Raw genomic sequence first — 24,535 nt, forward strand, 5'->3', positions numbered from 1 at the left:
GTTCATACAATACACTCAGACACATTTGGCTGAACCGTACCTTAATCAGAACAGAGCTGGAAGGGACCTTGGAGGTCTTCTAGTCCAGCCCCCTGCGCAAGCAGGAGACCTGATACCATTTCAGACAAATGGTTGTCTAATCTCTTCTTAAAAACCTCCAGCGATGGAGCATCCATGATTTCTGGTGGCAAGCAATTCAACTGGTCAGTTAGGATTTTTCTCATCAATTCGAGGTTGCTTCTCTGCTTGTTCCGTTTCCACCCGTTGTTGTTTCTTGTCTTGCCTTCTGGTACTTTGGAAAATAAGTTGACCCTCTTCCTCTTCTTTGGGGCAGCCCCTCAAATACTGGAAGACTGCTACCGTGTCACCCACCGTCCTTCTTTTCTGTAGCCAAACCCAAATCCTGCAACTGTCCTTCATATGTTTTTTTGTCTCCAAGCCTTTAATCGTCTTAGTTGCTCTTCTTTGCACTTTTTCCAAAGTCTCAACATCTTTTTCGTAACCTGGTAACCAGAACTGGATGCAGGTATTCCAGGTGTGGCCTTACAAAGCGGTGCTAATATTTCACGTGATTTTGACTCTACGCCTCCGTTTTTAGACAAGCAAGGATAGGATTTTTCATCAGCCCAAGTTGGAGAACTTTGCCCACTGCATGCTTACGCCAGAGACCCAACCCAGCCCAGCTTTCCTGCGTTGTGTGAAGCCAACACAAATCAAGGAGAACCAACTGCCGGGAGTTTTCTTCCCTTTTGAGTTGCCCTGCAGTTGAGATTTGAAAGAAAAGCCCAGCCAAAATCATTGCAACACTGCCCCCTTGTGGCCAAAGGCCAATACTGCACGATCCACGAGTTCTGCATTTTATCCAAACTTTTATCCAAGCTTGGTTGGGTTCACACAACCTATTATTCTCCCCCCCCCCTTCTTCCCCACCAGAGTCCCATAATCCACAGAGCACAGAATGACCTCCATCTTGGCCATCTACCTCTCTTCCTTTCGATTGGCTAGCATCTTTACTGGTGAGTTCCATTACCGGTATTTTGCCAACCGATTTCCGCTTATGCAGCAACGCAACCTTCACCTCCCCTCGTTAACACAAAGGTAAAAAAATATTTTCACTTCCTATTATTCTCTCCCCCAGGGTCCCAGAAGGGGCTGCGTTCAGACAACCGTTTTGGTCCACGTATGGCAAACCTTCCTGGTGCCCCTTGGCAGGGACAATTTCTCAACACCGCTGCGATTATGGGTCTCTTGCTCATACACTCTCTTTTAATTGATATATTCACATCCTTTTACAATTCAGGGTGCTAAGTGGGCTTCATCCTATTTTCCCCACCCCACAACCCTGTTAGGTGGACTCGCTTGAGAGAGGGATTGACCTAAAATCACCTGTCTGGAAGGTGATAGGGCAGGACTGGCGAACTTTTCTGGACCGAGTGCCCAAAGCGCGCGCATGGATGAATGCATGCCCCCGGCACATGCACCCCTTCCCCTGCACATGTGCCTCCCACACATGTGCACTGCCCAAACATGTGCGTGTGGCCCCCTGCAAGCATCGTGCCCATGCATGCTCCCCTCCATTTGCCTCCCGCAGATGCCCCGCCCCTGCGCATGCATGGCACAGACCCAACAACCAGCTGGCCGGCGGGAGGCACGTGTGCATGCGCGGTGGAGCTGAATTGGGGCGACGGCATGCATGCCCACAGAGACGGCACTGCGTGTCATCTGTGGCACATGTGCCATAGGTTCACCATCACGGTTATAGGGTCTCCTGCTTGAGCAGTGGGTTGGACTAGAAGATCTCCAAGGTCCCTTCCAACTGTTATTCTGCAATTCTGTTTAAACCCTAAGTCTGTTCAGGCATATCAAGAAGTCCTTTTCTGCAGGTACCTGCAGATAATCTCCAGGACCTGGGTTCTGAATTATCTTGTATTATTTATTATTTGTTTGTTTGTTTGCCTATAGGCCATATCAACGTACAAGGTTCAAATACGTTATTACTAATAAAATCCTATACAAACCATTTAAAATAAGAGTAGGGTAAAATATAATAGTTATAGGATAAAATACAATAATTTAATACATAAATATGTAAAATAGAATAAAATGACATAAAATTATATTTCTGTGTTTGTCAAATAAATTCCTGTAAACCATCAACATGCGCTGGTTTCATAGCAAGTGCTAACCTAATATATATATATAAATATATATATATAACCTTCATCTGGATTTAATCATATTTAAAAGTTGAGCTAGATTTCTATCAGTGTTTCTCAAACGTGGTTACTTTAAGACATGTGGACTTCAACTCCCAGAATATCTCAGCCAGTGTGGGTGGACTTCTATAAGGGAGGGGGGAAATGAGCAAAATGAAGAATTCTGGGAGTTGAAGTCCACATGTCTTAAAGAGGCAAAGTTTGAAAAACACTGTTCTAAATATTAACACTTTTAGTTAATATAGTTTCTGAAAATGGCACTTATTATTCTATTTTTTTCCTGATTTTAGTACCACTGGGATATTTGAGGTTGTACTTTATCCTACCTTCTAATTATGGCATTAAAAGTAACGGTAAAGGTTCCCCTCGCACATACGTGCTAGTCGTTCCCGACTCTAGGGGGCGGTGCTCATCTCCGTTTCAAAGCTGAAGAGCCAGCGCTGTCCGAAGACGTCTCCGTGGTCACGTGGCCGGCATGACTCAACGCCAAAGGCGCACGCTGTTCCCTTCCCACCAAAGGTGGTCCCTATTTTTCTACTTGCATTTTTTACCTCCTTTCGAACTGCTAGGTTGGTAGAAGCTGGGACAAGGAATGGGAGCTCACCCTGTTACGCGGCACTAGGGATTTGAACTGCAGAACTGCAAACCTTTCACTCGACAAGCTCAGCGTCTTAGCCGTTGAGCCATCGCATCCCTTAATAATGGTATTAGACTTACCTATAAAAATATATCTATTAAAAAATAAACAAAAAAATTGAAAAACCTCTCTAAAATAAAAAATAATAATCAAATTTAGTCTGTCCTGGACCAGGTTAAAAGACCTGCATAAATCCAGTCTGTGCAGTATGTTTGTTTATATTGGATGAAAATTCAATTCAATCCATTCAATTCAAATGAATATGCAAAACTCAATTAAAACAGAGCTGTGTAGTTTAAGACTAAAGTGGTAGTGAAGGAGCTCAAATTAAGCTAGAATATGATTTATTTGTGTAAGCATCGTGTTGTGGAATTTTGTTAACTTAGTGTGACAGATCCATGCAAAATATCTAAGCAAGTTAATTAAAGGAGCAACGGATTCCATTGTCATAATGCGCTCAATTAGCTAACCATGGTTAGTTTATTTCATGGATTAGACAGTCTATCATTTATTTATTTATTTAATTTATACAGCCACCCATCTCAGAAGAAATGACTCTGAGCTGTGCACAGAAAAACCATTTAAAATTTTAAAAAATGATGTTAATTTTTTTTTAGAAAGCATAAAGAACACAAGGTTATAGGTAACCTTTGACTTAGGATCAAAATAGGAACGAAAAATTTCCGTGACTTAAACCAGGAGGTTATTAAATAAGTCTCTTTCCCCCCCAACCCTGTTTTATCCTCACAACTACCCTCCAAGGAGTTCACACAACACAACCAGAAATAGTGTAGGTCTCCTGCCAGAGCAGGGGGTTGGAGTAGATGACCTCCAAGGTCCCTTCCAAGTCTATTACTGTTACTGATGTGTCTAAAGCTGCGTTAACAAAACCCAATGCTCGTGTTTGAACTATTTTCTCGGTTCAACTTCAACCCAATAATATGAACTTCAACTAACCTATCATTCCCGGCTTGGTTTTTTACTTAGTTGGCTGCATGGAGGAAACCCACCTCCCCAAAACTCCAACTGGATTCAGACTCGGGCCCCACAGGGGTGAGGTTTTGCCGGTTTGCCTAATTTCATTTGCAAACCATTTTTTTTTATTATTTTCGTAAATAATTGCCTGACTCATTTGTAACAGTTTTTTTTTTAATTTTCATAAATGTTTGCCTGATTCACTTGCAACAATTTTTCTTCGATAAACAATTCACCTGTTGCGGTTTTTTTTTACACCACGCTGTCAATCGTTCTTTTATGAAGAAAATCCCACTTTTAAAAAAAAAAAAAAAAACACACACACACATAAAACCTCCTTTTATCTACCAGGCACAGAGGTTTAGCTAACCGAAGCCTCTTCTCCCCATCCTGAATTCAGAATGACAAAAGAACAGGGTTGGAAAGGGGCCTTGGAGATCTTCTAGTCCAACCATCTCGATCTGCTCCGTCCTGCATCTTTACAGACGTTCACCCCTTCCAGCCTGCGCTAAAGCCAGGGTCCCGATGCCCCAAACCAGGGCTGACCTTCTTGGCACCCCGCGCTTGCAAGAAGGGGACCCCAGCCTTCCTGCCTCCTCTGCCGCTTGGACTTCCCGGGCGAAGGAGGCGCGCTCTGCGCTGTGCCCGGATCCCGATGGCGCAGCCCTTTGTGATGCCAGGGGATGTTGCGCACGGCCAGCCGCGATCCCTGCGCTCGGTGGCTCCGTTCCTCCTCCTCCACCTCTCGGGCAGCGAAGGAAATTGCGTGCCGCGGAGGAGGAGACTGGCCGGCCCAATGCGCAGCGCCCGGGCGCGCCGGAGAGGAGAGGTCCCCGCAGGCGGAGCGTCGGCCGGAGGAGGTGCCGTGCCAAGCGGCCAGGGCAGCGCGGAGGAGCGGACCTGCTTCCCGCAGCCGCCTCGGCCGCTCTCCGGGCGGTGAGTTCCCACGGGGGAAAAAAGGGGCGACTCCGGAGCAAAGAGAGGAACCTGGAGAAGCGCCGAGGCGGCTTTGCCTGCCTCTCCACGTGGCTGGCTCGGGCGCTGGGAGGGGGCGCGGGGGTCTCCTCCGTTGTCCTGCAGCGGGAGGAAAGCCCCCCCCCCTTCTCCGCAGCTTGGCAGCCCCTCTTCTCTTCTCCCCTCCCCCTTTATGCGCTTCTAAATTGGGGTGCGGCTGTATCCATGTGCCCCGGTTTGGCGAATCCGTGTCCAAGCTGCTGGTAATTGTCTGGTTTTTGCTACGCCCGAGTTAAGCCCGTTCCCTCCAGCCCGGCGTGGGGGTCGCTACCCGCTTTGCCTTGTCCTGCACCCCCAACACGGTGACAGAGCAGCCGGACCGAGTTCACACGTTAGGTCTTCACGCGGGAGCCTGCCTGGCACAGAGGCGCAGCCTCAGATCCCGCCTTGCGCTCCATCCTTGAGTTGGTTACCGGTATAACAGGCGGTGCTTTCTCTGCCTTGGGGCTGACCCACTGGGTACCCCATTTTCCCCCTGGCCCCAGCCCTGTTAATTCGGTATATTTTTCTTAATACAATCTTAGGCCAGGATCTTTAATCAGGGTTTGTTTGAATGAAGGATAAGCCTAGAACTAAGAAATAGTTAACCTTCAACATGGCAATGGGTTACAGGAGACCATTTGAATTTGATCTGAAATGGTATAGGGTCTCCTGCTTGAGCAGAGGGCTGGACTAGAAGACCTTCAAGGTCCCTTCCAGCTCTCTTCTGATTCATTTGCTCTGTTGGGAGAGCAAAAGGTAGGTTAGGAATTGAACTAAACCAGGGTTATGTTTAAACCACGTTCAGGCCTAGTCTGAATTCCTTGGCCAGCAACAAATGAGTGTTTTATACATGCCGTTAAAGCATTACATCTGTTTAATTTTAATTTACCCATTGTGTGAATGCGTCTGTTGCGGTGGCTCAATCCTGCTTTAAAGCTTTGTGTGATCATGGCTTTTAAAGAATCGCATTACAGGAGAAGCTGCCAAGCCTTGTCCCAAGGAATTGAGCATCTCTGGCCTTATTAACCAAGGAGGTTTATTCACACAACCGTGCCTCGCTCAAGAAACAGACTTACGGAAGAAAGGAACCTAGTGATTAGCATTATACTTGGCTCAATTCGCACAGCGGGCTAATTGTGGCTCAGAACCCAGGCGGATGAAACCTAGTTAACAAACCTAGGAGACACGCACGCAAACCATTGTAGCTTAGCTAGGGGTACAAACTGGGTGGCTTAGCAAACCCTGGTTTAGTGTTTGACGTGAATGCTGCTAACCTGGCTTGTTTACGCTTGCCTTGCAGGGCTGTTAATTCATTGTGGGCTTGTAGCGAAAGGATCTTGGCACGGCCCGCAGCCTGTTTCCATAATTGGGCACGGAATGGCATCTCTCCCAAGGAATGTATATATTTAGTCCTCGAGGCCCATCCGTCTTGGTCACACATATTTCGGCAGTTACAACGCAGCCTGCATTTTGTACACAGTGCATAGCCAAACCCCCCTCCCCTCCCCATAAGCCCCAGCCTTCAGACCTCCTTCTCTGCAAAAGAATTCCCCTAATAAGACCTACGCAGAAATCTGGATTAGAAGAAACGACATGTCATTTGGAGCGCTTTGGTTCCATTGCGATGGCTTTAAAAAGCAGATTAAATTCCTCTGGGGACAGTCACAGATCAATCTGTGGTTATTAAGCAAGGCACGATTTATTTCAGCTATTTTTACCTTGCTAATAATCAATTAAAAACTTAAAAAAAACCCACACAAAACAGCCTGGAAAGTTTCGACACGCAAGGAAAGCCAGAAGTTGGAGGGTAGAAGAAAACAGCAGCCCATTATAAACGGCATAGGGAATGTCGCATTTTGTTTAATACCACTGAATAGCAGCTGTTGGGGAGGTAGCGGTGGGGAGGGGAGAGGAGGGGAGGGGAGAAGCATTGGATTTGGACCAAGACAGGATAAAATTGGCGGACCCTGGCTGAGAACTGCAGCCAAATTGCTTTGCAAGATACACAGAAAAATTGCTTTGCCAAGAATCTGGGGTTCACCCTCTAGCCTAAACCAAATGGGGACTAGGCACCCCAACTCAGTTCTGCTGATCAATGACCCGTCACAAAGATTTGATTGACGGAGTGACACCCCCCCCTGACTCGACACCTTGGGACACGGGTGCGAATCCTGTGGGCTGGTGGTTTTGTTTCGTTTTTCTTTTTGCACCTAAAAGGAGGAAGACGTTGCATTTTATCCGGCTTCAGAATGAATTGGGGTGTTGAGTTTTTGTTTTGTTTTGTTTTGAAAACCCTTCTCCTGCTTTCTTAAAAAAAAGGGAGAAAACCCGCCTGGCTTTTCTGGAGGAAGACAGAAGACCGCAACCATGGCCAGCGACGTAGTGGAAGATGAGCTGGAATTCTACTCCAAGGCCGAAAAATATTGGAGGGACGTCCCCCCCACCGTGGACGGGATGTTGGGGGGCTACGGGCATATTTCCAGTATCGACATTAGCAGCTCCCGAAAATTTTTGCACCGGTTTTTGAGGGTGAGATGATTTTGCGAGGGGGTGGGGTTGGCGGACCCCTGGCCTGGCCTGTGGTTCCCCCCCCGCCCCCCAGTCTTTATCATTCTCTTATTTCTATTTCCTCTGCCTTTCTTTCTCTTTTTCTCTATTTTATTTCTATTTCCTCTCTTTTTCTATCTTTATCCTTATTTCTATTTCCTCTTTCTTTCTCTAATTTCTTTCTTTTTCTCTATCTTATTTCTATTTCCTCTTTTTCTGTCTTTCTCTATCATTCTCTATTTCTATTTCCTCTGTCTTTCTCTTTCTTCTTCTTTTCTATTTCCTGTCTTTCTTTCTCTTCTATCTCTTTTTCTCTGTCTTATTTCTATTTCCTCTCTTTTTTTCTGTCTTTCTTATCATTCTCTTATTTGTTTCCTCTGTTTCTTTCACTTGTTTCTATCTCTTTTTCTCTTATTTCTATTTCCTCTTTTTCTGTCTTTGTCATTATTTCTATTTCCCCTCTCTTTCCCTTTTTCTCTCTCTATCTCTCTCTCTTTTACACACACACATACAAAAACACACAGAATTTCTCAAAGAAGATTTTCCCTGTTTCTCCTCTCTCTTTCTATTTCTTCTTCTTCTTCTCTCTCTCTCTCACCAGACCAATTGTGCGAAGAGGGAAGATTCTTGCTATTGTTCTGTGCTCCCGAGAAGTGTCTTTTCCTGTTTTAGCAAAGGAGCCTTTATTCAACTATTTCTCAGCCTTGGCAATTTTTAAGATGGTCGGATGACTGGAAGGGTAAAAACATTGCTTGCTTTTGAGGGTCAAGTTTCTAGCCCTCATGGCCTTTTTTTTTTGTTGGGTCTAGGATGGGCCAAACAGGACTGGCACAGCCTTGGCCTTAGACTGTGGCGCCGGCATCGGGCGGATCACGAAGCGTCTGTTACTGCCTCTTTTCAAATCTGTGGACATGGTAGATGTGACGGAAGATTTCTTGAACAAAGCCAGGACATACCTCGGGACCGAAGGCCAACGGGTCCGAAATTACTTCTGTTGTGGGTTGCAAGACTTCAGCCCAGAGCCTAACACCTATGACGTTATTTGGATTCAGTGGGTGATTGGTAAGTGATGCCCGCAGGAGTGCCCAAACAAATTTCCCAATTTCATATGTGCAAAATTCTGTTAACGTAGCTTTAGAGAACAGTCAGATAAGAGACGGCATAGCCCAGAACTGCATAAGTGACAGAGAAAGAGGCCCAGAAGAGACCCTCCCTAGTTTCTCAGGCTGTAGAAGGAACAGTGGGAGATTTGTACTTTCAGATTTGCAAGGTTCTGTTAACGTAGCTTTAGAGAACAGTCAGATAAGAGACGGCATAGCCCAGGGCTGCATAATGGATAAAGAAAGAGGCTCAGAAAGGAACCCTCCCTAGTTTCTTAGGCTGTAAAGGAGACAGCGGGAGATTTGCACTTTCAGACTTCCAAGACTCTTGTCAATATAGCCTTGACAATGAAATAGAATTACCTTTGCTGTCTGGCCTACCTAGCAAGACTGACCCTCTTGGATCCCGCAAGGCTTTCACGCGGCCCCGTTTCTCCTTCCCCACCACAGGACACCTGACGGACGAGCACCTCTTGCACTTCCTGCAAAGGTGTCGCCTGGGACTCCGCCCCAACGGCATCATCGTCATTAAGGACAACATGGCCCAAGAAGGGGTCATCATGGACGAAGTGGACAGTAGCGTCTGCCGGGACCTGGAGGTGGTTTGTAAGATCATCCGCCACGCCGGGCTGAGCCTTCTGGCCCAGGAGAAGCAGGAGAACTTTCCAGACGAGATCTACCACGTCTATACCTTAGCCATGAGGTGAAGGAGATCCGGGAAGCGTTCCCGTGGTGTTCCAGGACAAACCACGGTGGCCAGCGGTCCAGGAGGGAAGGGCCAAGAGGCGAGATCAGCTGAGGGGATCTCAAGAGGTGGGGAGCAGGGAGGGAAATATGGTGGTTGTGTCCCTGGGCGGCAAAAACAGACCGGGGCAGGGGAAGTAAAGGTAAGCCTGATTGTAGTGTCCTATGTTGGTTTGTTATGATGGTTGGAAAAAAAAAAAAAGACCTGAAGAATACACCTTGTACGGTGCAGGCAAGTTGCCGAATTGAATCTCTAGAATCTGCCTTTTTGGCTTGTTCCGAGTTTTTGTGCCAAAACGACCACGCACAAAAATTAAACCCCAGATGGGGTTTAAGAACAATCCCCGTGTTTCCAAGCGATCCGAAATGACCCAAGAGGGAAACGAGATGGGGAGGGAAGAGGGGAAAAAAAACAAACAAACCACGAACAGGCTCAAGATGCTGCATTTTGCTTTGCAATTTTTTTTAAAACAAAAAACAAAAAGTTTTCCTTAAAACTCACGGTCAATTAGGATGATACAACAGCAGCCTCGGGTGCCAAGAACTGCAGATTGAAGATCCTGAATTGGGTATGTCTAGCCTGGTGAAAGGAAAGCGACGCGGTGGCTCTGTGACTTGAGAGAAAAGAAGAATTAGGGGCGAACTGATAGCAATGTTCCAATATTTGGGGGGCTGCCACAAAGAGAAGGGGGGGGTGTCACCCTATTGTCCAAAGTACCTGGCAAGAAGCAACGGATAGAAACTCATCAAGGAGAGAAGCAACCTAGAACTAAGGAGAAATTTCCTGACTGTGAGAACAATTAACCAGTGGAAGGGAAGTTGTCTCCAGAAGTTGTGGTTGCTTCACACAACCGTTGCTCCATGTGTGTAGTCACATGACCAAACTTCGGATGCTTCGCAACTGGTTCACATCTATGACCTTTGCAGTGTTCCAGGGTCACGTGATCCCCTTCTGTCGAGCAAAGTCAAGGGGGAAACCAGGTTCACTTAACGGCATAACTAATCGAACAACTGCAGTGATTCACTTAACAACTCGGGCAAGAAAAGGTCGTAAAATGGGGCAAAACTCACTTCCCAACTGTCTCGTTGAGCAACATAAATTTGGGGCGCAATCGTAAGTCAAGGACTTATCTGTTTGTAAAGTCAATGGGGAAGACAGCGGGATGTCAAAAATGATGATCGCCCGACAGCGACCACATGAAATTTGGCTAACAATGGCAACTAGGATTTCTGGAACTACCAGTGTAAGTCACTGAACTCGTATGATGTCATGTGATACTTATGATCGCTTAGCGGCAAAGACTTCCCAATCCCAATTATCGTCAGTAAGCGAGGACTGCTTGTCATAGATTGATCGCAAACTGGAACAGTGTTCTTATCCATAGCACGACAATACGTAAAGAGCCTAGGTGCGTTCTTTTAATCAGCTGTTGGCATTCCTGTCTCAACCCTGGGTGTTCAGTAGGGCTCCAACATAAGCCTACGCAACGTCACAATCCTTTGGCACCAGAGGGACAAATTCTTCCTCAGCTGGTACGCAACTCCACAAAGGGTTTTCCCGCCAGTTCAGTCGCCCTGGGGATGTGATTCCATTGCAAATTCTAGGTGCCCCCAACCCGCTCCCACCTACCCGCCACTCAAATGTATTGCCGCGGACACGGTTTATACACCACGTCATCGGCTGTTGAACGTTGAAGGGACATCTTGTCATTCATGCGCTGGCTCTCAACGAGGAGATCCGGGATGGGAAATATCCGAGGTCCACTTCTCGTCCCAGGAGGTCACACCTGCTCCAGAGATGCACTCGGATCTATGAGGAGGTACCTCTTCAAGCGGTTGGGCAGAGGGAGAGCCTTCACCTTGACGTCTACGGGCCAAGGTTGGAGATACTGCCGGAGGTAGACTCGGCAGAGGTGCTTCAAGGTAGGCGGGGTGTTCTCCAGCTGCTTCAGCTTCCTGAAGAGCGCCTGGATCTTCTCTTGGTGGTACCGGCAGTGGCTCAGGTCAATCTGGAAGTTGTCGGGCAGCTTGACCACCGGACCGCTGGCCATCATCAGCTCCAGGGCGGTCTCGGCTTTCTGCAGCAAGTCGATGGAGAAGCTGTCGTCTTCGGATTCGCTGAGATGGGAACACAGGCGCTCGAAAATGATGTCGAAGCCGGACCAGCAGGTGGGCCCGTGGAGGGAGCAGCTGTGCGAAGCCCCCGACTCCAGGAGGAAGCGCAAGAGCGGGAAATGCAGCCGGAAGCTCTTGAGGCAGAGGTGGGTGAGGGACTCGTACGGCGGGCACTCGCTGGGGTTGGCGCCGTGGGCCATCAGCAGCCACGTGGCCTGGAAGCAGAAGCGGTGGATCATCTTGGCCTCTTCGGCATCGCTGCCCACCGTCTCGCCCAGCAAGAAGATGATGAAGGTGAAAACTGTGTCCCCATCTTTGGTGGTGGCCTTGACGTCTGCGCCTGGGGAGGTGGTTGGGGGGAGAAAACGGGGAGGTTCATTGCACGGGGGGGGGGGGGTTGGCGGGAGGTATGGAATACTGGTCACCACTAGGGCACCGCCCTTAAAAGAAGACTGGCACGGCTTGCAAATTAAACGTTTGCTCAATCTCTTTTTTTAAAAAAGTTTTTGGACAGCTTGTTACTATATTTGAGGGGCTGCCCCAAAGATGAGGAAGGGGGGCGGGGGCAACTTATTTTCCAAAGCACCAGAAGGCAGGACAAGAAACAACGGGTGGAAACTAAACAAGCAGAGAAGCAATCTGGAATCGAGGAGAAAAATCCTAACTCTGAGGACAATTGACCAGTGGAGCTGCTTGCCACCAGAAATTGTGGATGCACCATCACTGGAGATTTTTAAGATTCTCCGAATCACCCGCCGCCATCGCTACTGAATCGGCCAATCCGGTCCGAACCGGGAGCACTTCAGCCCCCGAACTCACCTCCTTCTAACAAAAGTCGAATGTTTTCGATGTTGTGGATTTGAACCCCGTCGCTGCTGGCCAGCGCATGCAGCAAAGCGGTCTTTCCTGAAGGGAAGGAGAAAGGGATTAGAGGAAGAGTAGGGAAGAGGAAAAATAGGACAGATTGGCAGAAGCCAATCCCACGTTTCCTCAAATCCTTCAAGCCCCAGAATTCTTTTGTGGTTTTCTCAATGCTAGGTGGGGAATTCTGGGAGACGGATCCCTGAAGGATTCTGCAGGAGCGATTCCAGAAGAAGCTAGGCGTGAACCTCTGTGGTTTAATGAAACCAGAGTTTAAAAAGTCAAGCCACTAACCATGTTTATCAGCGGCGTTGATATTGGCCCCGAGTTCTAGGAGACGCCGCAGACAAGGCAAGCGTTCTGGCTCTTCGCTGGCTAGATCCAGTGGGCTGCTTTCATGAATCTAGGAACAATTGGAGAAGGTGGTGGTGGGGGAAATATTAGAGTCGTGTTTCTTTCGGCCTGAAATTGATGCTTTGCGGTTAATTTTATTCCTTTCTACAATTATTCCTTTGTAGACACGCCCGTCCCAATTAAACTCTGGAAGGAATGCCCCCGGGCTTCTAACCCAGTGACCCTGAGCCAGCTAAGTCAAACCTGGTTTAATGAATCCATGGCAGGAAAAGCCATAAAACGGGACAGAAATCTTGTCCCTTAATGACTGTCTTGCTTAGCAACAGAAATTTTGTGCTCAACGGTGGTCATAAGTCGAAGGCTTTCTCTACTACCCATATATAAGAATCTGGTTAACTAATGGCTAAAGCCAAATTGGAAGCAGATAAGGGTCAAGAGAATTCAAGGAAGGTCGGTTCTTGGGTGTTTCGTGGCGGCGCAGCGACTCCAAGCTGATGACCCATTTAACGCCGCCCCCCAATTCAACCTGTTCATCTACACACTTCCCCAGTTGCACCCACCTGGCTTAGGGGGAGGGTGTCGTTCCCCAAGCGGCTCCATTTGGCGACCTTGTTTGACTTAAGGGGACCCTAAGTCCCCATACAAAACCACCCCATTTGCAGTAGAGGTTTTGCTGATTTTGCAGTTATTCCAGGGACGAAAATTACAAGGTGTTGTTGCAGCCATGTACCACCCCTTCCCCTTTCTTCTACCCCCACCCCTCCCAAATGTGGCTCAGGGGGAGTCACCCACCCCATTCCCTGTTTTATCCTCCATCGACGTGAAAGTGGGGGGGTACCGACAGAGAGAACTGGCAGCCCCATCTTCCTATCCCACCACCTCGGCTATGCCTACACGGATTGGAATTGCCAAACCTCAGAACCATCAGAAAATCCAGGAGTTGTTGTTTTAAAACACACACACACACACCCCAGATTTGGCTGGCTACAAACCCTGTCTCTGCGGTTGATATCTGCGCCACGCTGCACCAGGAGCTCAACCATGTCGGGCTGGTTTCGTAGCACCGCGATGTGTAAAGCTGTGTAATAAGTGACCGGATCTATATCAAAGGTAGAAAAAATTTTCATCAGAAAACATTCAGTGCAAAACCCCAGATGCGGCTCTTCCCTTGTTAGGGAGGTTTTTAATCTCTGAATTCTCCTCTTTGGGCAAAAGAGCTGCTATATATATACAGGAAGCAAGTCACTCATTAGTCCTGATGATATAATCTTGTTAGACCCAAGCTCAGAGCATTAAGGATCTCTCTTCCTCCTCTCCGCACACCTTCCTCCCTTCTAGCATTGATGACATTACCTAGCTGGATAATAAAACGTCTGTAGAAAAACAGCCACGCCCAGAGATCACCCCACAGTTCCCTGAACTACAGGAATTCTCTTTTTAGTCTTAAAAAGATTTTTTTAAAGTTATTATTTTAAAGGCCGGCAGAGAGAGAAATTACATGATGGATATTCCTTTATTTTGGGGTATTCCGTCCCAATCTGCATCAACAGCCGGCCGTTTTCTATTTCTTTTATTTTTATATTCCGCCTTGGATCGAGGAGACTGGCTGCACTTCCCGCCCCCTTTGTTTCCCCCCCCCCACAACAACCCTACAAAGTAGGCTGATCCGAAAGTCAAGTTTCCAGGGTGTTTGGTGGATTAGAACCTGGATCTTCCCCTCCGCCCCAGTCCAAAATCTTAAAATTGTCATTTCTTGGCATGACCGACACCGAACTGAGCTGCGGTCCACGTGCCCCCAGCTTTTCTCAAGGGCTGCGTGTGGCTCCTCGAGCCCTTCCCCCATTTCTGAAACACCTGCTGTCCTACTCTACAAGGCTGGTGTTGCAAGAGCTGGCAAGAAGGAAGCCTACCGTTAAGCACTGTCCCTCCGCAATAGGAAAGCCAGCAGGGGAAGAAGCAGCCGGCTCCCCGCTTCCTCCCCATCGCCCCCCACAATCAAGGACCCTTGAAAAAACCAGATGGCCAGCCTCGCAGGGAAGCCGCCATGTTGCCCCGGAGACGGTTGTCTGGCATGACGTCATCCATAGGAGGAGCTTGGACCTTGGGAGGCGGAGCCTGAGGCTAGCTTTGCTATTCTTAGCTGTGCATACCAATTAAGGGGCGGGGCCTGTGGATGAAGGGGTGGAGCTAGAGGCCAAGAGGAGAAATACAGGTAGCCCTTGACTTACAACAGTTCATTTAGTGACCGTTCAAAGTATGACCATTTCAACATCCCCGTGATCAAAATTCAGACGGTTGGCCACTGACTAAACATGTATGACGGCTGCGGTGTTCTTGGGTCACGTGACCTATCCCCCTTTGTGACCGTCTGACAAGCAGATTCAGCACCGAAGCCAGATTCACTTAAGAAACGTGCTTCTAACTTAACAACCGTGGCAAGAAAGATGGCAAAAAAATAGGGCAAGACTCGTTTAAGAACACTTAAGAGAAATTTTGGGCTCAGTTATGGTCGTAAGTCGAGGACTACCTGTACTGGCTGGCCAAAATGCTGCCAGCTATCCTACTTCCCAGGCTAAAGACATTATATTGCAGGGGATGGGGATGGGGATGGGGGGGTGGGAAGGGGTAGAGATCAGGGTTCACTTTTGCAGCAGGCATGCCCCCCCCCATTTACCTGAGTGGGGGGGGGGGAGCAGGAACCTGGTGACCTGCAAAGCAATAATTGGAGTCGTCCTTTCTTTGATTTATATATCGATCCTGAGCCTGCTGTGTATACCAAAAGTCCTCCACTTAACGACTGTAATGGGGCCCGACTATTACGGTCATAAGTCATGACCGTTACCCATGAAACCAACGCGATCTGATCACCTCTTTTTTTTTTTTGCAACGGTTGTTAAGTTAACGCCGTCGTCATTAAGCGAACCAACCAATGTTTGTTACGGGGGGGCATTTTTGTGATCATGTGACTACAGTAAATATGGGGCAATTGCCAAGGGGGGCAAAATGCAATCATAGGACTGTGGGAGGGGGTGGCACCAGGTGATTAAGTACTTTTTTTTGGGGGGGGGGTCTGTCATAACTTGATCCAGTCATAAGTCTGAGGATTACCTACACCCATTTTTATCCCGGGGAATAATCCTAAAATGAAAACAGTGGCACAGCGACATCTACTGGTGAGAAACAGGCAATACAACAACGAACGATAATTGTCCAAAAGCAGCAGATTTCAAATTTGAATTACAATCCCCTTTAGTGGCTGTACTGGGGTACACAAAAGGAAGCAGCCCCCCCTCCCCCCTCCAGGTCAAACACCTCCTGAAGTTTTCCCTCCCCCCCCAAAACAAAATCAAGGCGAAAGAGGGGAGAGTGGGGAAGCCCGACCTTCAAAGGTGAGGTCCGCCCCATTGTCCAAGAGGACTTCAGCCACCTGGACCAGCCCAAGCTCCGAGACCTTCAGCAACGTGTAGCTCACGCCTTCTTGGTAAAAAGCCGAATGGGATTCGCTTTCCAGAAGTTTCTGGAGAACCACAAATTTGCTGTGGTCTTCGGCCGCCGCAGACCTGGAGCTTTTCAAAATAAGGACGGGATGAATACGAGAGAAACTTCCAGAATCGTCTTATTACACAAACGATACAAAACATGGACGAGAGGTAGATAGATAGATGACAGGAGAGGATATAGACAGACAGACAGATGGGAGATTGTGAGCACAGAGGGAAGAGTGTGAGTTAGCTTTTACGAAGTCTAGCTTGGATGTAGCATGGAAGCCAATTTAAACGGTAAAGCTACTGGCTTTGAAACCAGGAGCTGTGAGTTCTAGTCACCTTCGCCATGAAAGCTGGCTGGGTGACTTTGAGCCAATCACACACACATACACACTCAGCCAAACCCACCTCATACAAACAACCTTGTTGTTGTGGGGAAAACAGGAGAAGGGAGGAATGTTACGTAACATTAGAACAGAGGTCTTCAAACTTGGCAGCTTTAAGACTTGTGGACTTCAACTCCCAGAATTCTCCAGCCAGCTTATGCTCTATCCACAAGTCTTAAATCTGCCAAGTTTGGGGACCTCTGCATTAGAACATTAGAATTCTTTATTGGCCAAGTGTGATTGGACACACAAGGAATTTGTCTTTGGTGCATATGCTCTCAGTGTACATAAAAAAGACAGATTCGTCAAGAATCATAAGGTACAACTCTTAATGATAGAGGGTACAAATCAGCTAGGAAATACTAGGAATACAGCAACAAGTTACAGTCATGCAGTCATAAGTGGGAGGAGATGGGTGAGAAGACTAATAGTAGTAGTAATGCAGACTTAGTGAATAGTTTGAGTGTTGAGGGAATTATTTGTTTAGCAGAGTGATGGCGTTTGGGAAAAAACTGTCCTTGTGTCTAGTTGTTCTGGTGTGCAGTGCTCTATAGCATCGTTTTGAGGGTAGGAGTTGAAACAGTTTATGTCCAGGATGCGAGGGGTCTGTAAGTATTTTCACAGCCCTCTTTTTGACTCGTGCAGTATACAGGTCCTCAATGGAAGGCAGGTTGGTAGCCATTTTTTTTTCTGCAGTTCTAATTATCCTCTGAAGTCTGTGTCTGTCTTGTTGGGTTGCAGAACCGAACCAGACAGTTACAGAGGTGCAGATGACAGATAAGTATGCTCACCATCTTCAAAGTAATAAAGATGGGAAATAAATAAGCAAATAAACACCCCCCCCCATTTTTTGACCTAGGACAGTGGGGGGGAAAATTCCTTATTTTCAATTCTTCGTCCTTAAAGCTGCTTACCACTCTGGCAACTCCTGATTTTCGGGATCTTGTAATCCCAGAGACTCCAAGATCGCATCTACTAAAGGCTGATATTCGAAGATGATTCTACGGAAGCCATGAAGAAACGGCATTCTTTCCGATAGTCATCCAGAAATGGCTCCTTCACGCCCAGCCCAATGGTTGTTTCACTCCAGCTTCTCCTCGGCCTGTTTCAAAATCAAAGCATAGGGATTTTTATCCCATAAAATAAATAAGAATCGGCTGAGGAAGCTACTGAAACCATAACCGGATGCCAAGGGGAAGATCAACATGGTTGGCTTGTAGTTTGGTTTCAGGGACATTTTTTTACCTCTTGCCAATGCAAGAAAGGAGGAGGAGATAGAAGAGGAGATGGAGAAAGAGAAGAAGATGGAAAAGGAGGAGGAGATGGAAGAGGGGGAAGAGTGATGATGGAAGAAGAGATGGCAGAAGAGGAGATGAAAGAGAAGTGATGGAGAAGAAGGAGCAACACCCTTTCCCCTTTAGGGCAGCCTGTTTTCTTAAAGTAATTTTGAATTATGATTGATGGCAACGAGATTTTGGCCCTCTCTCTATAGCTCCCATAAGATTCCAAGCCAAGAATGCTGAAATCCCACAAGATTTCGGGCAGGAACCTATGAGATCTCAGGAAGGAGATGGCTCAATCTCACCCTTTCCCAGTTGACCCATTTAACTCGAGCAGGTAAGAACCACCTGCCAACGTTGGATGCAGCGTTTTGTGGACCGTTTGGTAAGCCAAGTTGCGAACTGATCCCCTCCCTCCCAGACTAAAAACCGTCCATGAACTTTCAGGAAAGAGGGACAAGAGTGGGGTCAGAAACACCAACCTAGTAGTTCTTTCAGGTCCATCCTGAAGACCTTTCAACCAAGGACGGAGACCCTGCCGTCCAGTTCCAGCAGAAATTCTTGGGAGGGGGCCCTGGAGATATGGTCTATGTAGGAGAACCCAAGATCACGTCAATATGGGGTTTGGACCCTAACATCTCCTAGCCCTGGTGGTCAAAACGTTGACCAGATTTCTACCAGGCAGAGAAAGCTATAGTTGCCCTTCATGTTTCTAGCTGTCCTTCACCATCCAACCAGTGGCTGCTCCCCCCCCGCCCCACCCTGCCAGAATTCTTGGATTCAACTGCCATCTCCAGAATCCGAGAATGGTTTGCAACAGGGGAGGTTGGTGGAGGCCCCATGATTTAAAAAAAAGGAAAGAAAGAAAAGAAAAGAAAAGAAAAGAAAAGAAAAGAAAGAAGGAAGGAAGGAAGGAAGGAAGGAAGGAAGGAAGGAGAAAAAGAAAGAAAAATAGATTATCTTTGCATGCAGAAGGAGGGTGGAGAGAGGCTAATCGAAACAGCCAGTTGTTTGAGAGGCAGGGCAGGGATGTCACACTTACACAAACAAACTTCTCAGTCCCCTTATTTTGTAGGAGTCAGTGGTCCCCTTGGAGATGGCCTTAGGCCCATGATGGCGAACCTATGGCATGCCTGCCCAAAATGGCACGCGAGGCCAAATAACACGGCACGCATGGCCTTGCCTGTTTGTCTTCCGGGTTTCTGGCGATGATCAGCTGTCCTTCGCGTGTGCAGCAGTGCCGAAAACCGGTGTACGCACGCACGGCAGCCAGCTGATCGTCGGGCGCGCATGTGCGCTAGAACCCAGAAGTTTGGCTTTTCTGGAGAGCGCATGTGTGTGCGGTATTTCCGCGTGACCTTTTGCCATCACTGCCTTAGGCAAGCTGTCAAAAGAATAAACGAAATTAACCCAATGGCAACCCCGCTGGCTGAAGACGAAACAAAGCAAACTGCAACAACCACAAGAAAACAAGCTCCATTTTCAGGAATAAATAAATAAAACTTAATAGCAACTCCAGCAGTAAATAAACCAACTTGTAGCAGATCTCCTCCAAGAATAAAAGACTGGGAGAATAAATTGGCTGCCTCTTTTTTTTAATCTCGGAGCAGGCTGTTTCTACCTTCCCCTTCTTACGCAATATTGTTATTATTAATTGTCGTTATCGATATTATTTCCTGATCAATAGACTTGATTTATGCATGGCCTTAAAAAAAACCCATTAAAAATACTTCCTGGGGAGCAACCTTAAAATTCTACTTTCTTGTGCAGTTATTGTTTTTTTTCCTCCGGATCACGCACTCGCCCGATTTACGACGGCTTTTAAAAGCTGCTTACTCGAGAGTAACCCGCCACAGCTTCCCTAAAGCGTTTATTTTTCTCGTTCCCTCCTCTGCAAATGTTTCCCTCTTTCTCTAGCGCTTTTTATTCCCTCTCGTTTGCAGAAAGCAGCTAAGCGGATGGAAGAGGAGGAGGAGGAATATTGATGGATATTTTCAACCTTGCAATTTAGCCAAACCTTCCAAAATAAAACAAAAGTGACTTCATCTGCGTCCGCAAAGCCGAATTTCGCTCTCTGCACCGTCCTTCCCGTCGCCACGTTGCAAATACCGCAGCGCGTTTTTTTTACGCACCGTCTCGGATCAAAAACTCCTCAATTAGGTTTGCACCTCTGAAGCCCACCATTCATTCACACGGGTTTCTCTTCTCCTTTTTTTTCTTCTTTCTTCTTCTTCTTCTTCTTTTTTTTGCATCCGGGGAAATGCAGGAAGCGGAAGAAAAAAAAGGAAAAAAAAAGCAAGCTCGGCTTTCGATTGCAAAATTGCAGAAAGAACCTCGGTCTGGTTTTATGATGTGTTTTTTCCCCCCAATTTTGCCCTCTGCAGGTTGAAGGGAGATTGCTGGCTGCTAAAAAAACATCCGAGTTTCAGGTTCAAATGACCTCTAGAGGGCGCGCTTGGCCGGGAATATTTTTTTGTTTTTAAAGATGCATTTTTTAAATTTTCTTTTAAGAATTTTGGTTTTTAAGTTTAAGGTCTTTTATTTAACATTTATGTAGCCAGGTGGACAATGCATGAGAGCAAAAGGACTGGAGGAGACATGACAGCAGTATTCCTGTATTTGAGGGGCTGCCACAGAGAAGAGGGAATCAAGCTATTCTCCAAAGCATCTGAGGGCAGGACAAGAAGCAACGGATAAAAAACGAATCAAGGAGAGAAGCAACTTAGAACTAAGGAGAAATTTCCTGACAGTTAGAACAATGAATCAGTGGAACAACTTGCCTCCAGAAGTTGTGAATGCTCCAACACTGGAAAAATTTAAGAAAATGTTGGATAACCATTTGTCTGAAGTGGTGTAGGGTCTCCTGCCTAAGCAGGGGGTTGGACTAGAAGACCTCCAAAGTCCCTTCCAACTCGTTGTTGTTGCTGTTGCTGTTGTTGTTGTTGTTGTTGTTATTAACCAGTGGAACGACTTGCCTCCAAAGTTGTGGGTGCTCCATCATTGGAGGTTTTTAAGAAAAGACTGGACAGCCACCTGTCTGGAATGGTATAAGTCTCTTCTGCTTGAAAAGGGGGTTGGACTAGAAGGCCTCCCAAGGCCCCTTCCAGCTCTATTCTGATTGAGAACAGGGTTGTCGTTGCAAGGAAAACAGGAAGAGGAAGATGTCTTGGATATGTGTGTTGTGTTGAGTTATTTGTAAAAAATACAATAAAGGCGGCATGCAGCTAAATCAATCAATAGATTTGTGGATATCTCCTCTTTTCTCCTGCTTTAGATTTAGCATTGAAAAATATTTCCGCAATCAGAAATGGGGCTTAGATTAGTAACCTTCTAACTGGGCAGAGAATAGAATAGAATAGAGTCGAGTAGCGTAGAGTAGAGTAGAGTAGAGTAGAGTAGAGTAGAGTAGAGTAGAGTAGAGTAGAGTAGAGTAGAGTAGAATAGAATAGAATAGAATAGAATAGAATAGAATAGAATAGAATAGAATTCTTTATGGGTCAAATGTGATTGGACTCACAAGGAATTTGTCTTTGGTGCATATGCTCTCAGGGTACATAAAAGAAAAGATACGTTCATCAAGAATCATAAGGTACAACACTTAATGATAGTCATAGGGAACAAATAAGCAATCAGGAAACAATATCAATGTAAATCAAAAGATACAAGCAAAAAAGTTACAGTCATACAGTCATAAGTGGGAGGAGATGGGTGATGGGAGCGATGAGAAGATTAATAATAGTGCAGATTTAGTGAATAGTTTGACAGTGTTGAGGAAATTATTTGTTTAGTAGAGTGATGGCGTTCAGGAAAAAACTGTCCTTATGTCTAGTTGTTCTGGTGTGCAGTGCTCTATAGTGTCGTTTTGAGGGTAGGAGTTGAAACAGTTTATGTCTAGGATGTGAAGGGTCTGTAGATATTTTCCCAGCCCTCTTTTTGACTTGTGCAGTATACAGGTCCTCAATGGAAGGCAGGTTGGTAGCAATTATTTTTTCTGCAGTTCTAATTATCCTCTGAAGTCTGTGTCTTTCTTGTTGGGTTGCAGAACCGAACCAGACAGTTCTAGAGGTGCAAATGACAGACTCAATAATTCCTCTGTAGAACTGGATCAGCAGCTCCTTGGGCAGTTTGAGCTTACTGAGTTGGCGCAGAAAGAACATTCTTTGTTGTGCTTTTTTGATGACGTTTTTGATGTTAGCTGTCCATTTTAGATCTTGCGATATGGTAGAACCTAGAAGTTTGAAGGTTTCTACTGTTGATACTGTGTTGTCTAGTATTGTGAGAGGTGGAAGAATGGGAGGGTTTCTCCTAAAGTCTACCACCATTTCTACGGTTTTGAGCGTGTTCAGTTCCAGATTGTTCCAGACGAAACGCTTGGAGAATTTTCCCAGCAACGCTAGTTGCTGAATGATTGCAATGCTTTTGGGGTGTGTGTGTGGGGGGGGGGAAGGGGTACCTTTGGGGACACCAAATACTCCCCCTCCCACTTAGCAGTTTCTTATCTTGAGAAATTAATCTGCCCTTTGACACGGCGTGCAGAAGTTTTCCCCTTTCAAAAACCTCACTATTATTCTGGCCCATCTGTTTGCAATTTATAAATTCTAGTCGAAGTTGACTTTATTAGCTTTCCTCTCTCAGAGAGGGGTTCTCCCCCACCCCCTTTGATCCCTCGTGCCTCGCTCTGCAAAAATTTGCCAAATTCCCAGGGACCAATCTTTCTTTTTTCTCTCTCCCATCTTCCCCAACCTTCATCGCTGAACAGACCTAATTCTTAAAATCAAGTGAAATTTGATTTCACGAAAGTTACTGCCAGGATGCGTGATGATTACAGCTGAACAAAAAGGGTTTTTTTTTTAATGGATAGAAACATAGAAAACTGGCGGCAGAAAAAGTCCCAGTGGTCTGTCGAGTCTGCCCTTTGAGGTTTTTTAACAGAATAACAGTCGGAAGGGACCTTGGAGGTCCTCTAGTCCAACCCTCTGCTTGTGCAGGAGACCCTATCCATCCCGATCAAACGGCTGTCCAGTCTCTTCTTGAAAGCCTCCAGTGATGAAGCACCCACAACTTCTGGAGGCAAGTTGTTCCACTTACTAATTGCTCTAACTGTCAGTAAATTTCTCCTTAGTTCTAAGTTGCTTCTTTCCTTGATCAGTTTCCACCCATTGCTTCTTGTCCTGCCCTCAGGTGCTTTGGAGAATAGTTTGACTCTCTCTTCTTTGTGGCAGCCCCTGAGATATTGGAAGGCTGCTATCATGTCTCCCCTAGTCCTTCTTTTCATTAAACTAGACATACCCAGTTCCTGCAACCGTTCTTCGTATGTTTTAGCCTCCAGTCCCCTAATCATCTTTGTTGCTATTCTCTGCACTCTTTCTAGAGTCTCAGCATCTTTTTTACATCGTGGCGACCAAAATTGGATGCAGGATTCCAAGTGTGGCCTTATAAAGTGGTATTAACACTTCACGTGATCTTGATTCTATCCCTCTGTTTATGCAGGTAATCCTGAACTTAGGACCATAACTGAGCCGCCAAATTTCTATCGTGAAGTGAAACAGTTGTTAAGCGACTGTTGCCCCGTTTTACGACCTTTCTTGCCAGAGTTGTTAAGTGAATCGCTGCAGTGGTTAAGTTAGTGACATGGTTGTTAAGTGAAACTGGCTTCCCCATTGGCTTTGCTTCCCTGTTTTCCACTATCCATCCGTGCATCCATCCATCCACCTCCCCTCCTCTCCCTCCCTCTCCCTTCCCATCCATCCATCTCTCCCTTCTTTCTCTCTCCTCCCTTCCTCCCCATTTATCCATCTATCCATCCATCCACTTCTCCTCCCTTCCCCTCCCTCCCCATCCATGCATCCTCCTCTCCCTTCTTTCCCCCTCCTCTCCCTCTCCCTCCCTCCCCATCCATCCATCCATCCATCCATCCATCTCTCTATCTCTCCTTTCCCTTCCCTTCCCTTTCTTACCCAAACAGTGCGAGAGGCTGGGGTTGGTCCTTGGTGAACATTGATTGGACCTGGAGAGAAGCCATCAGGGAGGAAAGGAGTGGAGGGGGCATTTTAGGAAAAGGTCCAGAGAAATTCGATCATTAAGGACCCCTCCTGGCTGTCTGGGGGAAATTTAATTAAATTGCTGGAAGGCCTGTGTGCCGTAGAACACACATCTGGATTCAATATGTGAGACTTCGATACACACACACACGTATGTGTGTGTGTGTAGGGGGATAGCAACAGAGAAAAGAGGAGGTAGCTGGAACAATCTTGGGTGGATAAGAAGGTCCTATGATTGGAAGGAAATCTACTTACTGAAACGTCCCAAAAAATAAATATGTAGAACCATTACACTTAGAGATCCTCCATCCCACCCTCCTGCCCATTGCAAGGACCCTCAGACCATCCAACGCCACCCCAGCCTTTGCTTGAAACCCTCCTCGGATGGAGACCCAGCAGGCAAGTTGGACCACGGCTTCATCTCTCTCACAATCGGAACCTTCTTCTTTACCGTCCCTCTATCTCCCTTCGACAGCTCGTTAGTCCTCGACTTGCGACTGCCATGGAGCCCAGAATTTCTAAGCAAGACTGTTGCTACCTGAATTTTGCTCCATTTTACAGCTCTTCTCACCGCAGTTCTTACGCTACGGCGGATCAGTTAGTAACGTGGTCATTAAGTGAATCTGGCTTCCCCCATCGACTTGGCTTGCCATAAGGTCGTGAAAGGGGATCACGGGGCGCTGGGACCGTCATAAATATGAACCAGTTGTAACTTTGAATGTAATAGGATAGAATAGAATAGAATAATTAGAATAGAATAGAATAGAATAGAATAGAATAGAATAGAATAGAATAGAA

General features: G+C 46.6%; 2 protein-coding genes across 6 annotated transcripts; one reads left to right on the forward strand and one right to left on the reverse strand.

Annotated features, from left to right (window-relative positions):
- Window positions 1–3,400: 3,400 nt before the first annotated feature.
- On the forward strand, window positions 3,401–9,812 carry NTMT1 (N-terminal Xaa-Pro-Lys N-methyltransferase 1). Of its 2 annotated transcripts, none has more exons than XM_058159191.1 (4): window positions 3,401–4,764; window positions 7,144–7,353; window positions 8,181–8,433; window positions 8,922–9,811. In XM_058159191.1, the coding sequence occupies exons 1-4, from the start codon at window positions 4,354–4,356 to the stop codon at window positions 9,176–9,178; spliced, it is 1,131 nt and encodes a 376-aa protein (XP_058015174.1). In that variant the 5' UTR covers window positions 3,401–4,353; the 3' UTR covers window positions 9,179–9,811. The 2 variants fall into 2 exon arrangements, with proteins under 2 accessions (XP_058015174.1, XP_058015175.1); XM_058159192.1 differs by lacking the exon at window positions 3,401–4,764 and adding an exon at window positions 4,784–5,045 and having other exon boundaries at window positions 8,922–9,812.
- An 808-nt stretch (window positions 9,813–10,620) lies between these two features.
- Window positions 10,621–19,968, reverse strand: ASB6 (ankyrin repeat and SOCS box containing 6). 4 transcript variants are annotated; one of them, XM_058159188.1, is made up of 7 exons: window positions 19,829–19,966; window positions 17,331–17,518; window positions 15,927–16,111; window positions 13,538–13,644; window positions 12,486–12,594; window positions 12,150–12,236; window positions 10,621–11,670 (listed from the first exon to the last, which is right to left on the reverse strand). In XM_058159188.1, exons 2-7 carry the CDS (start codon window positions 17,441–17,443, stop codon window positions 10,997–10,999), a joined length of 1,275 nt encoding a protein of 424 aa, XP_058015171.1. In that variant the 5' UTR covers window positions 17,444–17,518; window positions 19,829–19,966; the 3' UTR covers window positions 10,621–10,996. The 4 variants fall into 4 exon arrangements, with proteins under 4 accessions (XP_058015171.1, XP_058015170.1, XP_058015173.1 ...); XM_058159187.1 differs by lacking the exon at window positions 19,829–19,966 and adding an exon at window positions 18,739–19,409; XM_058159190.1 differs by lacking the exons at window positions 15,927–16,111; window positions 17,331–17,518 and having other exon boundaries at window positions 19,829–19,968.
- Window positions 19,969–24,535: the final 4,567 nt, after the last annotated feature.

Source organism: Ahaetulla prasina, chromosome 16, assembly GCF_028640845.1.
Source record: "Ahaetulla prasina isolate Xishuangbanna chromosome 16, ASM2864084v1, whole genome shotgun sequence".
Lineage (NCBI taxonomy): Eukaryota > Metazoa > Chordata > Lepidosauria > Squamata > Colubridae > Ahaetulla > Ahaetulla prasina.

What these genes read in the sequence shown, in the direction of transcription:
- NTMT1 (XM_058159191.1), top strand. Translation starts at nt 4,354, where the DNA reads ATGCCCCAAACCAGGGCTGACCTTCTTGGCACCCCGCGCTTGCAAGAA. An exon ending in CCTCGGCCGCTCTCCGGGCG is followed by an intron (nt 4,765 to 7,143) that starts GTGAGTTCCCAC and finishes CTTAAAAAAAAG; the next exon opens with GGAGAAAACCCGCCTGGCTT. An exon ending in TTTTGCACCGGTTTTTGAGG is followed by an intron (nt 7,354 to 8,180) that starts GTGAGATGATTT and finishes TGTTGGGTCTAG; the next exon opens with GATGGGCCAAACAGGACTGG.
- ASB6 (XM_058159188.1), bottom strand. Translation starts at nt 17,443, where the DNA reads ATGCCGTTTCTTCATGGCTTCCGTAGAATCATCTTCGAATATCAGCCT. An exon ending in ATATCAACCGCAGAGACAGG is followed by an intron (nt 12,595 to 13,537) that starts GTTTGTAGCCAG and finishes AATTGTTCCTAG; the next exon opens with ATTCATGAAAGCAGCCCACT. An exon ending in TCGACTTTTGTTAGAAGGAG is followed by an intron (nt 11,671 to 12,149) that starts GTGAGTTCGGGG and finishes CCACCTCCCCAG; the next exon opens with GCGCAGACGTCAAGGCCACC.